The 17,866-nt window shown below is 35.9% G+C and overlaps 1 protein-coding gene across 3 annotated transcripts in view; it reads left to right on the top strand.

Moving 5' to 3' along the window:
- Positions 1-3,890: 3,890 nt before the first annotated feature.
- Positions 3,891-17,866, top strand: part of LOC116048369 (SR-related and CTD-associated factor 4-like) — a 42,491-nt gene continuing 28,515 nt past the window's right edge. For 2 of the 3 annotated variants that reach the window (XM_031297456.2, XM_031297455.2), the window contains exons 1-11: positions 3,891-4,154; positions 8,010-8,093; positions 9,615-9,659; positions 9,781-9,942; positions 10,039-10,156; positions 10,313-10,446; positions 10,537-10,683; positions 11,037-11,110; positions 12,889-12,985; positions 13,466-13,549; positions 14,723-14,808. In XM_031297456.2, coding sequence (XP_031153316.1) covers positions 4,125-4,154; positions 8,010-8,093; positions 9,615-9,659; positions 9,781-9,942; positions 10,039-10,156; positions 10,313-10,446; positions 10,537-10,683; positions 11,037-11,110; positions 12,889-12,985; positions 13,466-13,549; positions 14,723-14,808 — 1,061 coding nt within the window. In that variant the 5' untranslated portion in view covers positions 3,891-4,124. The remainder of the gene's footprint in view (positions 4,155-8,009; positions 8,094-9,614; positions 9,660-9,780; positions 9,943-10,038; positions 10,157-10,312; positions 10,447-10,536; positions 10,684-11,036; positions 11,111-12,888; positions 12,986-13,465; positions 13,550-14,722; positions 14,809-17,866) is intronic. The other variant, XM_031297457.2, reaches the window with a different exon arrangement.

Genomic DNA, 17,866 nt, shown 5'->3' with positions numbered 1-17,866 from the left:
GGGCACACCCTCATACTCTGCTTCTGACTGGCTAGTAGTCCTTACCTAGGTACTGTCAGGGCACGCCCTCACACTCTGCTTCTGACTGGCTAGTAGTCCTTACCTAGGTACTGTCAAGGCACGCCCTCACACTCTGCTTCTGACTGGCTAGTAGTCCTTACCTAGATACTGAGCATGTGCGACTCCCAACAAAGATGTTACAGCAGTGAGAGGTCTCACTCTGTAGCTAAAACAGAGAGCTCAACACACAGGGTGAAAAGAGGAGCTGCAGCAATGTGCAGTACAACAAAAATATGGTGTTTTTTGAAAATTAAACCATGTAAACCTATTCTGGTACAACCTCAAAATATAATTATGTACCTGAAAATGAGCATAATATGAACACTTTAAAAAGTGTGTAGTTGTATGTGAAAATGTGTGGTGAACTAACAAAACGTGTTGTCGACTAAATTTAAGAAATTGGATTCAATGCAGTAACGCTGCCTTCTTGATGAAGCACAATAATATACTGGTGCTCTCCTTGTACTTTTAACATCTGGGGCAGGGGGCACATGTACACACACTGCAGGTTAAAGCACAGGATAAAAGTTACATACTGTAACTATTGTGAAAAATGGTAATGGTAGCTTTGCACTTTGTAGGTATTTAATGAAATGGAAAGAAAACAGAAGCATTGCATTTTTACACACGGTCTCGAAACCTCTAATCCAAATCTTTCTTTTCTCTGACATCATTCATTGCATTTTTATTTGGATTTTGAATTGTGTCCATCACCTTAATTTTTAACCTTTTTCTTCACATCAATTAAGCGTGCTCTCATTCAGATTCATGTCGTGACCTCGTTTTTTTTTGGATCTGCGAGTCCTGCAACAACAGGAGAGGAATATTTTAAAATTAAAATAGAGCTTTGTAGCTTTTGTCTAATTTAATACTTTAATGTTTTAATGTTTCAGTTACTAAACCCACTTACTGATACCAACGTTCAAGGTAGTTAGACTTTGAAAGATGACTCATGCATCCCACTTACCTTGGCAAGTTTCCCCTGCGAGACATTAGATTCAAAATGAGAAAGAGCAGTCCCACAAAAGCAGCCATAACGATCCAAAGTATTATAACAATTGAGTCTGAAAGGGAAGATGAATATGGTTTTCTTAATTAAGACAAGAAGAAAAATATAAAAATTCTATAATGCATAAAGACTTACATTTATTGTATTTCAGCTTGCTCTCATCCACAATTACAGGATCAAGATAATCATAATAGTATTCCCATTTAATGGGAACAGCGCTGGTTGAGTTCTTGATTACAGCCATCATCTCATTTTGGGAGTGAAGTAATGCTGTCTCATTACAAAAAGTTGGTAGTGAAAAATGATAGCAAGCCTAGAGAAAGATCCCTCCGATCCACACCCACGTTTGTGTGCTCGCTCCACTCCAGTCGTATGTATGTATATATCAGCAGATGCATGCAGTGTGCAGGTTTGGCCACAGGAGTGCATGATAGAGCTATTCAACAGGCTGCAAGAAAAACAGAGGCGGGTATGGCTGCAGCCTGGAGCGTCCCATGTCAAGCCGTCCCGTCTCATGCCGTCTCGTCTCATGCCGAGGCGTGTCCAACGGTAAGTTCAGAGGGTCAAAAATACGAAATCGAATTATTTTCCAGATGGAGATACGGGTAAGTTCATGGGCGTCAGTTTGGTTTGAAATGTGTTGGTGACAGAGACGCAAATTTGGAAGTACATTTCCAGAAGTGCTGGGTACAATGACGCATTAATTTTTTTTTTCTCTTTCGAGCAGGTCATGTTTGAAAGACGCTGTCCTGTAGCTAATGAATAAAAACGTGGTTTAATGTACGTAAACAATGATCAATGATTACCAAATGTCTCTCTCATATTGCTCCTCATAACCACTGAAAACTGTCAAAAAATCCAACCCAAAGTGCAATTATTATGGACGTTATCTGACATCTGACGCGTTTCTGCTTCACATTTTCAGCAGGGCAGCGGAGCGGCTGTGGGTTGACTCCCCACGGTTCTCATGGGCTTTATAAGTCATAATGTGAAAAAGCTTAACGTGGTTTAATGTACCTAAACAACGACCAATTATCACCACATTTCTGGTTAGATTTGATTTTTTGACAGTTTTCAGTGGTTATGAGCAATATGAGAGAGACATTTGGTAATCATTGATCATTGTTTAGGTACAAGCTTTTTCCTCGCCATAGGCGCCAATGAAGAAGAAAATGTTAATCGTGAGAACTTAATCGTTGGAATGTGAGAACTTAATCGTTGGATTTCGGTTTAGTTCTTTTGACAGGCTTAAGTGTTCATTATAAGATATGGCCATGAGAAATTTGGTGATGATTGATCGTTGTTTAGGTACACCATACATTAAACCACGTTAAGCTTTTTCACGTTAAGCAGAATGTCCCGAGAGAGAGAGAGAGAGAGAGAGAGGGAGGGAGGGAGAGAGAGAGAGAGAGAGAGAGAGAGAGAGAGAGAGAGAGAGAGAGAGAGAGAGAGAGAGAGAGAGAGAGAGAGAGAGAGAGAGAGAGAGAGAGAGAGAGAGAGAGAGAGATTTTTTTTTGCATCTGTCGCTCAAGAATTATATGTGTTATGGACTTTTTTTTTTAACTAAATTGAGCTAGAGGTTTTCAAAAAAAAGTGGTGGGTACAAAATGACTCATGATGAAATCTGGTAGGTACGCGTCCCCACTGTCCCCACACCGAAATCGACGCCTATGGCACGTTTGTTGCAATCAATTGAAAAACGTTTAAACTGTTAAAGTAACAATTTTAGCCATACATATAGTTTGCTGATTTCTGGATGTTATTGTTGTGTCCCTGATGTTAACGTACATTTGATGAAACCTGCATCAGCGTTGGTTGACATTTGTTAGCGAATATTATAACTCTATACCTAGAGCAATTTATGGTTGCAGACAAATATGGGACGCTCCAGGCTGCAGCCATACAGTTTTGGAAAAACATAATGAAAAACATTCAGGAACACAATTTTAAAAAAACAACAACTCTTTTTAACTCTTTATTATACAACAGTCATACAAACAATTAAGGCACAATGTGTTAGTACATTTGTCCAAAACGTGTTTACAGCTTTGAGGTAGAGACAATATATATAGCAAATCATAATAAAGAAAATAAAAATAAAATAAGATGCTAGGGGTCTTTTAGTCCATTACATATCGCCTCCACTTTGCTATCTCTGGACTTCCAAACTAAAAATAAACGTTAACTAGAATTTTACATTTTATATATTATATGATTAATGTTACATTTAATGATTCATTACATTTGTATACATATCCATCAACTCTTGTATAAAAATTACCAAGTAATAACAATACCGGTAATTTACTATAATAATGTAATAAGGTGCACCTCATTGGGACCACTCATTGTCAAACAGACTTCATTAGGTATTTTCATAAGACATGTTACCCTTCCCAATTCTATTTGTGTTCCTGAATAGACGGTCAAACATATTTTCTTTCAGTGTGAACCGATTAATGAATTGTGGCTGTCTTTTCAATACTGGCTTCAATCTAAAGATATACTGCTACACAATTAAACAAAATGTCAATTAAAGCTAAATAAATAAAAATATAAAAAATATCCTTATGATAAATAACTTGATTGAGCATTGTAAACATTTTATTCATAGGTGCAAATATTTAAAGGTCAAACCCTACATCAATGGTTGGAAGAATGAACTTAAGCTTTTTGCTACATCTTTACAATACATGACAGAGGAAAACGCCAAAAGACTCTTGTATTTGTTGGACTTACATTCCCTTAGACGACCAAATGATTTCTCAAGTCAATTTAAAAAAGCAATGATAATTTTCCGATAACATTGAAGGCAGCATTACCCCGTGACATCAAACGCACGCGCACTGCGTGAAACCGCAAAGCTAGTAACGTTAGCAATTCCTAGCATAGCAGAGCTCAGAGTAGCAATGTGACCACATCAGAATCAAAATAGAGCCTTTCAACGTCGTTGTTTATGTTGTTAGCTAACGTTATATAACCACACATGGTTATGATTGAGTAGAGTAACGAAATAGAAACGTTCGTCAACCGGTTTTCAATACAACAAACCATTATGGATGCAGTGAACGCGTTCAACACGGAGGTAAAGTTTGCTCGTGTTTAGCCCAGTCCAAAGAGCTAGCTAGCTAAACCCGAAGGCTAATGTTGACGCTAAAACAGTGTCATTTGGTTTACGTTAACGATAGCTCATCGGTTTAATAGCTAAGCTTATGGTAATTATATCCAACTAAAACAGCCGATGTTGTTTATTTTGACTGGGAAACGTAGCTACGTTAGTCTGTTAAAACGTAGCATGCTGGGTAAATCTGTTAACGTTAGCCACTAGTGTTAGCTTAAGTCGAATTCAACGCCTGTTACGTTAACGTCAACCTGGCAAGGCCTGTGATTTCAGTGTCCAGCTAGCTAGATAAATATTAACTTACACCAATGAGACCACGATGACTTGTCATCAGTAATGTTAATGTTAGGATAACAATATTGGCTGCAGCCCTAACGTCACGTTATATCCCATAGAATAATTTGGGTTCTGCCATCCGTATTAAACATAACGTCTTTAACTTTACCTTTCAGTCACCATGTTAGCACGGTCAACGTTAACCCTCGTGTAGCTTATTTTGAACGCTAGAGTAACGCTAACTTAACGTTGTTAACGATTACTAAAACAGCATGAGTTAAACATATCAATACACGTTATTGTATTGTTGCCACCCGATGACTCTGGACTGTCGTCTTGCCTTGCTGTGTTTTTTATATATGTATGTGGTGGGACATAATGCAGTAGGTGCTATATTAACCTGCGTGCTGCTTTCAAAACTTATGACGCTTTATAAAATAACCCAAACCACATAAATAAATCATGGTATTGGCTTCACTAAACTACTGGTCAAATGTATTAAGACCAGTGGTCATTCATATTACAATTTCTTAGACATTCTTATTGAAGTTAAGTGCCTGATATTGTTAAGATCCAAGATCCAGTTACGGCCCAAATTGGCTAACCTTACACATCATGTTGATGAACCTGAGTTAATACTAGAGGTGTGAATCTTCACTGATCTCCCAATTCGGTTACGATTGTCATGTCTTCGATTCGATATCTTGATGCATCACGATGCGTCAAATACATTTTTCTATTAAAGCCATACAGGATATTTAATTCATAGCTTTTCAAGCTTCAAAAACAAAACATTCTGCAGTGCTCTAATACTAAATAAATTGGATACATAAAACTACAGCACTGAGCACATGGCACTTCCTGAATGTGCAAAACATACCAGAATATGTAAACAGAAATAATTGATTATGGCCCGGGCGATTATCAATGCAGCATTGTCCACGTCCACGATTCGATGCATAGATTATTTAATTAATTTCAACACCTCTAGTTAATACACGTTGTATATGAGGTCGTTACTCTTAATACACTTATATATCAATCACAGATGCTTGAATATGCGTATAGCGTTTAAGTTGTGTTAACTTCACAACCTAAGTAAAGAACATAAATCCTGTCAGGGTTTTCTTTCTGCATAGAAGACGTGTTACAAAAAATTCGGGGGAATGGGGACAATCTGTATTTACCCATGTCAAGTAGTCCGCAGACATGTATAAAGTACTAGAGACCCAGACTTGAGTATAGGGCTGCAACTAACGATTATTTTCATAGTCGATTAATCTGTCGATTATTTTCTCGATTAATCGATTAGTTGTTTGATCTATAAAAATGTCAAAACATGGTGAAAAATGTGGATCAGTGTTTCCCAAAGCCTAAGAGGACGTCCTCAAATGTCTTATTTTGTCCAAAACTCAAAGATCTTCAGTTTACTGTCACAAAGGCGAGAAGAAACTAGAAGATATTCACATTTAACAAGCTGTAATCAGAGAAATCTTATTTTTTTTAATATAAAAATAACTCAAACAATTAATCGATTATCAAAATAGTTGGCGATTAATTTAATAGTTGACAACTAATCGATTCATCGTTGCACCTCTACTTGAGTAAAAGTACAAGTGCTCTATCAAAAAAGTGACTTGAGTAGAAGTTGAAGTGCTCTTTAAGCACCACACTTACGTGGAAGTGCTAGAGTATTCAACATTTTTTGTACTTAAGTATTGCAAGTAGTTTATTTTAAAATGTACTACTCAAGTACTGAAAGTAAAAGTACAAGTATTGTTATGTTATTAAAGAAAGCAGTCACAAGTTTGAATATCATATTGTTTATATTATTTCAAATGTTTAGCCTAAAGGACACTCAAAATTCCTTTGGCTGTAGCAGCAGTACAAGGAATGATTTGTAACATTTTTATAATTGTAACTGTTGGGATTTTAACCCTGTGGATACTGGATAATGTGTATTAGCTTTTCCAGGCCTCCTATCGGAGAGCACGAGTCACCAGGTGGAGTTCAACTTTTGACTTGGTAGTAAGATGGTGCGTTACAGGCAGTCACAAGCTGTACATTGCTGGATATATGAAGGAAGTTTCTGAAATAAACCCCAAAATGGTACATTAATGGCACAGCTGTTATAACTACTATTATCTGATATAATAGCGGGTTATTAATCACTTATTAACAAATACAGAAATAAAATGTACAATTATCACACTGTGCAAGTAAAATGACCATCCTCTCCAGCACAGTAACGATTAAAGCCCCCAAAAACGTATCACACATTAGCTAGTAACAGGTGTGATGAACAGTGGAAAGTTAGCAAGCTAGCAAAATACAGATAATAGGTGCTTTCCGACCAGATAGTACTTGTACTTTTCCTCTAAAAAGTACACTTCTAAGCAGTTCTAAGAACTACTCTCCCCCAAAATCTTTTTTCCCGTTTGCATTCCCACTGGCCAAGTGGCCATAGGGACTGGTAGGAGGGGTAAGGGACTGACGCAAGCACGGCAACGGTCTTTATAGCATCGTCACTAGACCTTAGCGTCACATACAACAACAACAAATGATGCTAATACTTGTGCACTTTTCCTATATTAAATGCACGTCCATTCTCGTAGTAATTCACGTAATGTTTTGCTCAACACAGACAAGGCTTTATTATACTCGGAACAGACCCCGCCTCTGCCTAGGAAAAGGAAAAAGACCCTGCTTTGAAGTAGGAGCTAAAAAAGTACGCTACTGAGGCCAGAGGAACTTAAAAATCCCCAAATTTTGTCGGAACACGACGAAAAAAGTGTTCTAGGAACGTTTAGTTCTAAGAACTGCAAAAATCCCTCCGGTCGGAAAGCTCCTATAGCAGCTTCACATCACAGGGTCAAACGGTTAACATTCAGTACTCATTGCAGACTGAAACAACTCAGGAATAGTTTAATCTGCTGCAACAATAGCTAAATAGAAAGAGTACAAACTTACATTGTCTCTGACTTCTGAACAGGCGACCGCCGTAATGAAAAGAAACAATGCGATAATTAGCATACGTAACTAACGTAGCCATAACTACACACACTGTAACCTACACAGTCTCCGTAGTGTGAGGAATCCCCAACAGTAACGATGCAGCACATAAAAAATGTATTTGGAGTAAAAGTATTAAAGTCATTGAAAATATGTACTGAAGTAGGAGAAAAAAATAATACTCCAATAGAGTACAGATACAGCCTTTTAGTACTTAAGTACAGTAGTGAAGTAGTTCTACTTCGTTACTATACATCTCTGGTAGTCCGTGTGGATGTGTAGGTTATGAAAAATAAAAAATCTAATTAAAGCTATGTATTTTCTTAGCCATATTTAGAGTTTGCTTTTACGGAATTCTCTATTACCTACTAGTGGGAAATGTATGTTGTATGCTGTATGTTACTGTCCGTGTCACAGCGGTGTCTGTGTTGCCTATTTTGTATATAAAGCAGGGCGCTATGTTTTCCAATGCTATTGTTTAATAGTATTTTTTTCTTTTTTGATTAACTGGTGTTATTCTTTTCTGATCAGTTGTTCTCCATGATTGACATGAAGCCTCCAATATCCCGTGCTAAGATGATGTCTGTGACAAAATCAGCCATCAAAGCTATCAAGGTAAAGTGAATACAAAGCATTGTGACTTGTGGTTGGATCCACTATGGGTTTTGTAATATGCAGTAAACATTGAGTAAAGACAATTTATGTCTTAGATATTGCTATCTTTCATGATCATCGTGCAAAAATCCAAAGTTTTTGCATAGATTAATAAGCAGTGAAGAAGAAGTGAAGGATGTAAGTCTATCCAGATTTAAAATAAGCCCAATCCTTTTCTGGGATATGATATTTCCAAAGACATCAATGAACTGAACATGGCTGGTTAATGTGATATTGTGTGGTTGGGTGACATTTTAAAGAACTTGGAGTCCTGGATATTTAATGTCAGATGAAAACCATCTAATTTAAAGATGGCAGGTTATTCACTATTTGATTCCAGACAATGGCTACGTTCACACCGCAAGTCTTGATGCTTAATTCGGATTTTTTGCTCAGATCCGTTTTTTGTTTGGCTGTTCACGTTACCTTTTAAAATGTGGCCTATATCAGATTCCAGTGTGAACTGTTTGCGGTTTCGAATTGACCCGCATGATCAAAAGAACAATGACATCAGACGCAGCACGCTGTTGAACTGAAGTTAGGGAGGTTATGGAGGAAGTAAGCATTTTCGCTTTTATTTCAAAATGTTTGTGTAACGGCAGCCGTAACATTAATGAGCATACACTAATTAGGTCTAACAGCTCCTTCTCCCTCCATTGACGTGCTCCATCACTGTTCTCCATGTTGTAGGCCTAGTCAAGTTTTTAATTTTACTGTCTGTGTCTTGGGCTAACTCCCGCCGGCGCATAATTGTGACAAATGTCGATGTAGATTAACGTAAATGTCGCATCAAATCCGCCTTGGTTGTTCACACTGCGGCCACATTGAAAAAAATCAGAAAAGCGCCATGGTCCGCCTCTTCCTGTAAAAATAGAATAAGAACAGAGGTACCGAGGTGGTGGTTAGTATTACCAGCCACCTCGGCACCAGGCACCACCTAGGAACCATGCCTCCTAAACGCGATAGTCCACACAAAAGGTGGTGCTTCACACTATAGAACTATACAGAGGACGATATAAAGAAAATAAAGGAGAATGTAACCGACGACTTCGCGGAATATGCCATCGTAGGAAAAGAAGTGGGAGACAACGGTACTCCACACCTCCAAGGATTTGTAAACCTTAAGAAGAAAATGCGTCTGAACCAAGTCAAAGGACTTATTAATGTTCGCGCCCGTTTTGAAAAAGCATCTGAGCAACCATCCATGCCTGACAACATTCAAAATCAATTACTAAATAAACAAATATGAGAAATAAACAGATTTTGTGGTTTTTATTGCACAACAATAAACCAACAATAAAAATGCATGATAAGGTGCTCTGACTCAAGCGGGCTTGAGCTGTGAGAGGCACCACTTTTGCCTGCAGTCTGAACGTAGCCAATGTGATGCTTATTTGACTGATTACAGAAATCCTGTAGTTAATGGGAATTAATAATAATCTATTATACGATAACTGATGCTGTTTTTTTGTCTTTTATTAGCTTTACAAACATGTTGTCCAGATTGTTGAAAAGTTCATCAAGAAGGTACGTACTATTGAGCCTCTTACTGTACGCTATATTCAACATTTGAGTTCAAAGTGCATTTTACAAAAGCAATTAGACAATAGGAATACATTGTTGTTTATTTTGTGTGTGTTTTCAATAGTGCAAGCCAGAACTAAAAGTCCCGGGTTTGTATGTGGTGGACTCCATTGTTCGACAGTCACGGCATCAGTTTGGTGTTGACAAGGATGTATTTGCGGCAAGATTCTTAAAGAACTTTACAGATACCTTCCAAAACCTGTACTGTTGTCCAGAGGATGATAAGGTACTCCTTGTTTGTGCTTTTGGTATTTCATCTAATCACAATGATTGATAATAAGTAATATCTCAAGGGTGGAATTGCCTTTTTTTTCTTTTTCAGAGCAAAATTATCCGAGTCTTGAATCTGTGGCAGAAGAATGGTGTGTTCGACATGGGCATCATTCAGCCTCTGATGGATATGGCCAATGGCGCTATTGTACCTGCCCCTGCACTCGAAGGTAGAGAAGTTAATATCATTGTCTTTGTGCAACGTTTGTAACAATGCGCTCGACTGTTGCCTGGAAGTAAAGGAAAGAATCAGAATTTGTCCACTGTTTGATGAACTGCATTCAATATTATGTAAAGACGTCAATCTTTTTCTTGTATCTGAACAGTTCCCGCTGACGCCCAACCAGAGACACAGCTTCCTGTCACTAGTGCCTCAGTTGTCCCTGCTGTGCCTAAGGTACCCAGTCCTGATGCCTTAGCTGCTGTGGCACAGCTTTTTCAGTCCCCGCATGGTCAAGAGGTAAGCAAGACATTGGTCTAAGTGCTCTGTCAGTTCTGGATCATGGCAGGTAAAAACTGTGTTTAAATGCTGACACTCTCCCTCCTCTAGCTGCAGAGAATGCTCCAGAACTTCCAGCAGGCAGATAAGAACCTGACAGCCACCATCGCAAACAACATACCAAGCCCACCGCAGATGCCTGTGGCCCAGCTCAACCCATACAGTGCACACACTGAAAAGAAGAGCTCTTTAGCCGAGGTAATAGAATAGCTGTGTCACTACACAACCGTCTCTGATCGTATACAAATTTATGGTGGCCGAGGAGATTCAACACAAATACAAAAGCCACAGCACAAACACAAAAGCTACAACACAAACACAAAAGCTACAACACAAACACAAAAGCTACAACACAAACGCAAAAGCCACAACACAAATGCAAAAGCCACAACACAAACATAAAAGCTACAACACAAATGCCACAACACAAACCCAAAAGCCACAACGCAACACAAAAGCTTATGTTTCTGTTGTAGCTTTTGTGTTTGTGTTGTAGCTTTTGCTTGTGTTGAACCGTTCCCTAACTGTGTAATGTATATATATTTCCTCAGAAACTCCTTGACCGATTTGACTATGACGATGAACCTGAGGATTTGATGGCTAAAGAAGGCAGTACCCAGTCACAGTGAGTCTCATAAACTCTATTTATGCTGCTTCATAGAATTTGTATCAAAGTGCAGTAACAACAGCACAGCATCATTTGGACTTCAAAGCATGTAGCATATATCACACCATTGCAGGTACAATGTATTTTACCTTTTGAAAGCTGAAAATTCATTGTTTGCAATCATTGCTGCTAACGTGTAGTAATAAATTCGCTGATGTTTTCAATCAGCTGTTAAGTGTCAAAATAGATGTTACGTCCTATACTGACTCTGTTGTTGCCAGATTTTAGTTCACTAAGATAAAATGTGATCAATGTCAATCAATCAGTGTGCTTCTCCAGTTACTATCATGTAAATATTTTGAAATTGTTACTTTTTTTGTCTGGAGTTGAGATCAGATTGAAGTCCCCCTCCACTCAAAAATGTGTTTTGCTTATTGTTTCTTTACTTTGATGTTTTACCGTCATTGTGCGGGACTTGGCTGTCCAGACACTAGACAGCTGTTTTCACATTCATGTAATGAAGGGGGGAAAGTCTCTCTTTTGCTCTCTTCAAATCTCAGTTTACTTCTTGTACGTACAAGAGAATTTTGTGAAATTGCAATGACTTTGGAAGTCAATCCTTTTCCAGTTTGCAACTCAAACAAATAGGATGTGGAAACTTGAAGCCTCCACGGCGAATGGCACGAGAATGGGCTTTTTAGTGAAGCAAAAGGCATCTTGTGTCCGGTAGTTAAACTTTTATATATATATATATATATATATATATATATATATATATATATCAGGATACCCAGGGCTCGGTTTATACCTATCACCCTTTCTAGCCACTGGGGGACCATAGGAAGGCTGGGGGAACTCACATTAATGTTGAAAAACCTCATAAAGTGACATTTTTCATGCCATGGGACCTTTTAAAGAGTGTATAACCAGGGAATTTAACTGGGAAAAACCATACTATACAGAAATGATTATTCCAAGCAGAGAATATATATGTCTCTATGTCAGCTCTACAATTGAATATGATTTTACTTATTTAAAATAGTAAAATAATATTACTTGTTTAAAATAGTAAAAAAATAATGGCAAATCAATATGTGGCTGTCAATGTTGATATTGTGGTGGGCCACCACAAATAAACAACATTTGGGAAACACTTCATTAGTAACTGGGAGGATGACATACAGCATTTTTAATAGAGCTGGGCAATATATCGATATTATATCGATATCGTGAGATGAGACTAGATATTGTCTTAGATTTTGGATATCGTAATATGACATAAGTGTTGTCTTTTTCTGGTTTTAAAGGCTGCATTACAGTAAAGTGATGTATTTTTCTGAACTTACCAGACTGTTGTAACTGTTCTATTATTTGCCTTTTCCCACTTAGTCGTCCCTTGAATCTTCACTTACGTGATTGGCTAAGAGGGAAGGATTCATTTGATTGGCTACAGATAATTCCCCATTGAAAAAAAAAAAAAAAAATGCATTTGTGATTTGAGCCTCGGCAGGGCAGTCTCAAAAATATCCACACACAGATTCAGTGAGGTTCACACATGATAAGCAGTTTGTAAATTCTGGTTCAACAGTTGTATATAAATGTGACCTAAAATGAATATAGACCTTATTAATGTTATTAACCACAGATCTGCGCGTTTCTTGCTTGACATGTCAAAATGTCTGGTGTGAAAAAGGCCTACAGTTATAATTGTTTAGATTATATTTATTTCCAATGTATTTTATTGTCTTTGTAGGTTTGTAATTCCCAAACTATGTGTGTATATTTTGTCATGACAGAGGCATTCCTGAAAATGTGTTTAACCAATATCCTGGTCAGATGTCCAACGCAGAGAATGTTCATCCACACATGACGGGACAGACTGGTGGCATAGAGGTATTCAATTATAACTACATTATATAATTACTCAACTAACTCTCAAATATAGCAACTCTAGTATAATACCATCATGCTGTCCACAAATCAATTGAAGCAAATTGTGTTTTTATCATTATGCTCTGTGGTGTCAAGCCAGATGTATAGTTAAAATGATATATGCAGTGGCCGGTTAGCTCAGTTGGTAGAGCAGGCGCACATATATAGAGGTTTACTCCTTGACGCAGCGGCCGTGGGTTCGACTCCGACCTGCGGCCCTTTGCTGCATGTCATTCCCCCTCTCTCTCTCCCCTTTCATGTCTTCATCTGTCCTGTAAAAACAAAGGCCTAAAAATGGCCACAAAAAAAAAGAGATGTATCCTTCAAATGGATGGGAAGGATCAAATGTTTGGTGCTTCAATTAAAATGTACTGTGATCAATGCACCTGTGCTAACTGCTTTTGAACTGTCTCGTGTGGCTGTCTCTTTGTCATCCCTTAGCACGGCGGAGGAATGAGCCATGGTGAACATCATATGATGCTCGATGGATACCGTTCCTTAAATGAGGCTAATTCACACTCACGGGTAAATCTTGAAACCCAGTTTAGTTTAACCGGATTTAAAGTGCCCATATTATGAAAAAAACACTTTTTCTGGGATTTGGGGTGTTATGTTGTGTCTCTGGTGCTTCCACACACATACAGACTTTGAAAAAAATCCATCCATGCTGTTTAGAGTGAGATACGGCTTCTGAATGTGTCCTGCCTTCAGTCTCTGGGTGAGCTGTTCAAAATCGGCACGGCTTGTGACATCACAAGCCGAAACGAGCTGGCTAACCAAAACCATTAGCTCGTAGCGTTAGCATGCTACCTCGTTCTCAATAGCAAAGCACTGCTACAACACACACAAGTTCACCATAATCTACAAAAGAACTACTTACATGTGCGCCCTCATTTAGAAGTCTCCCAGCTAATCCTGCCTTGTAACTGACCAAAGTTGTAGAAACAGCCTTTCTTTTACTGTCTATGGAGCTAGCTAGCTGACATGATCTACATCTGAGCTACTGCGCATGTGCGAGTGCAATCAAAGATAGTACAGAAGAAGAAGAAGAAAAGAGGTCTCACTCTGTAGCTAAAACAGAGACCAGCTGAAAAGAGGATCTGCAGCAGTGAGAGAGAGCACTGCAGTACAACACAAATATGGTGTTTTTTGAAAATTAAACCATGTAAACCTATTCTGGTACAACCTTAAAATACAATTATGAACCTGAAAATGAGCATAATATGGGTGATTTAATGTCTCTCCAGTGAGAGAACACTTTCAGCTTTAAGCTCAAGTTTCACTGTCTTTGCATTGAATGTTTTTCCATAAGTTTGTTTTTGTCCCTAGTACAAACACACTTAAGTGCTTAAGTTATGTTTTATAGCTGTAATGTCTAAGGAGAAGGATTGTGTTTTATATTTGCTTTGATATGCATGAAAGTGTATCATTTGTTCTTTCACTCCCAGTATGTTATTTCTCTAGTTTAGTTAGTGTCCCGTAAGCCCATGTGGGATGGGCACCTTTTGGTGCATGACAGTTTTGAAAAAAAAAAAAAAAAAAAAGTCAATGCCATGCTACCTCAATTGGCAGACATGTTTCTGTGTTTTGCCACATTTGAATTTCAGACTGTAGTGTACGTTCTTTAAATGTGTACCTGGAACCCTCTACTCTTTCATTTTGGAAAAATAAAGTTGTTATCTCATCATTGTCTAATAGGGAAATTCAAGAGAGGACTCCTCTATGAGGCGGGAGGGCAGACACAGAGGCTATGGCAGGAGATCAAGATCCAGATCTGGTTCAAGGTAAAAGTTCTGACAAACTAACCCAACGTACAGCCGTCAGCCAAAGTTGGGCCGTCGGTCAGTGTCCGTTGTCCCGTACCGTTGGCACTAGTCAACCTTCGTCAGCTTTTTTCCCGCTGATTCAGCATGTTGAACATCAATGAAAGGAATCACTCCGATTGGCTGGTCAGCAACAAAAATGGAAGTGAGGCAAGCAAGCAAACGCAAGCAAGCAAAAAGGCACAAACAGAAGCTTCTCATTTGACTACCTTTTGACTATTTGAACTATTTGAATATCTCTTTTTGTACATTATGTCCATAAGAGGGAAAACCTACGAGATACAAAACTACTTGTATAGGTATATTGGTAACATTACAAAATAAGCAAATTAGAATAATGTCCTATACCTGGAGTCCCCTAGCTAACTAGCTAAACTAAACTAACTAAAAAATGTTTATATCCGGTTTTATATCCTTTTTTTTAAATGACTAATACAGACTAGCCCCGCCTGCTGGTATGGAGAATTATTTCCTCTCATGCAGGCACAGAACATACTTGGCTGTGGCTGTCGTCTTCGCCATGTGTTTAAGTGCATTTTTTTCCCAAGACATAGATGAGGTGCCGGCCTTCGCCGCCACTAGTTCTCTGATGTCGGGGTGGTGTGTCCCAGGCTTAAGAGGCTATGCTCAACACAGACAGATGTGTAGATATCAGTTAGGTGTTATCAAATACAGTTGTGTTTGTACTAGTTTTTAATGAGGCACATGCTAACGCTTGCCAAAGACTATTTTAACATATGTTTATGTTACATTGGGTCAAGATGTAAATTATTATATATATATTTCTTACCAAGTATGTTTATTGATCAAACCTCAAAAAGTATTATAGGCTGTATTGGGAATGTCCAAGGGTAGCAGGTTTGACAATTTTCTTGTTTTTAAACATATATTGTGATTATGTTATTGTTATGCAACTGCTTTTATATATATATATATATATATATTAATTTATTTATATATATATTAATTTATTTATATATATATATTAATTTATTTATATATATATTAATTTATTTATATATATATTAATTTATTTATATATATATTAATTTATTTATATATATATATTAATTTATTTATATATATATATATATTAATTTATTTATATATATATATTAATTTATTTATATATATATATTAATTTATTTATATATATATATTAATTTATTTATATATATATATTAATTTATTTATATATATATTTTTTATTTATATGTATATATATATATATATATATATATATATTATTTTATTTATATATATATATATATATATATTATTTTATTTTTATATATATATTATTTTATTTATATATATATTATTTTATTTATATATATATATAATATTTTATTTATATATATATATATATTTTATTTATATATATATATATTATTTTATTTATATATATTTATTATATATTATTTATTTATATATATTTTATTTATATATATATATTTTATTTATATATATATATATTAATTTATTTATATATATATTAATTAATTTATATATATTAATTTATTTATATTTATATATATTAATTTATTTATATATATATATATATTTATTTATATATATTTATTTATATATATATATATATATATATAAATTAATTTATATATATATTAATTTATATTAATTTATTTATATTAATTTATTTATATATATATTTTTTATTTATATTTTTTTTTTTATTTATATATATATATATTTTATTTAATTTATTTATATCTATATATATTTCTTTATTTATATATATATTTCTTTATTTATATATATATATATATATATATATATATATATATATATATATTTTATTTAATTCATTTATATCTATATTTTATTTATTTATATATATTTCTTTATTTATATATATATTTTTATTTATATATATATTAATTAATTAATTTTTATATATATATATATATATATATATATATATATATATATATATATATATATATATTTTTTAGGGCTGCAACAACGAATCGATAAAATCGATAAAATTCGATTATTAAAAAAGTTGGCAACGAATTTCATTATCGATTCGTTGTGTCGCGCGACACGCCACTCAGTCGCGGAGATTGCAATTGAGTTGAGTGCCGTGCGGTGCGGAGCAGCGTGGAGCGAAAGAGAAGAAAAAAAGAGCAGAGCGGGGGTAGAGGAAATACGGAGAGAGACCGGACCCTTAACGTTGTTCTGAAACACATGGCGGAGGCAGAGAAATCAGACCTAAGTCATCCAAGGTGTGGGAGCATTCACACTAAATAAATCAAAAACGTGTTAATTGCAAGATAAGAAAAAGCGACACGTCATGGCACGGGCGCACCACGGTGACGATTCAGCACCTAAAACGTAAACATGTTGGAGTCCTTGATGAGGAGGAAGGGAGTTCAACAGCAGGATAAAGTCACTACACAATCCTACTTTTGTTCCGTTTTGAAGTGAGGAACGTAACGTCCCTTTTCTGGTGCTGGTGTGGTGTTTACTCGTTATCCAGCTGACTAGCATGACAAGCTAGCGTTAGCTCGTTAATAACAGTAGTAAAGCAGGACTAAAGACACGTTTTTATTCACTCGCCTTTTTTGGCCCATTAATTTTTCAATCTATTGTTATATATATATATATATATATATATATATATATATATATATATATATATATATATATATATATATATATATATATATATATATATTCTGTGCTTTGTCCCATATCAGTTATTGTTGACATATATATTTGTGTGTTTTTTAATTTCATTTTAAAGTTCTTTTATAGCACTTAGTCATCTTAAGCTGTGTTTAAAAGTGGTGTACAAATGAACTTAACTTGCACTTACTACAATGATGGTAATAATTTAATGAATAAGCTTCAAGTGTGTGTGTGTGTGTGTGGTGTCTGTATCTGCTCTTTGAGTTACTTTTACACAACTATTAACTAAAACAACAAGTATGTATGTATGTATTGAGTTGATGTAAATTAATGCTTTTTTGTTTTTTATCCGATTCATCGATTAATC

The sequence above is a fragment of the Sander lucioperca genome, chromosome 5 (genome assembly GCF_008315115.2).
Source record: "Sander lucioperca isolate FBNREF2018 chromosome 5, SLUC_FBN_1.2, whole genome shotgun sequence".
NCBI classification, from domain to species: domain Eukaryota; kingdom Metazoa; phylum Chordata; class Actinopteri; order Perciformes; family Percidae; genus Sander; species Sander lucioperca.
The sequence above is the reverse complement of the archived record's forward strand: the minus strand, read 5'-3'. Positions and strand labels throughout refer to the sequence as shown.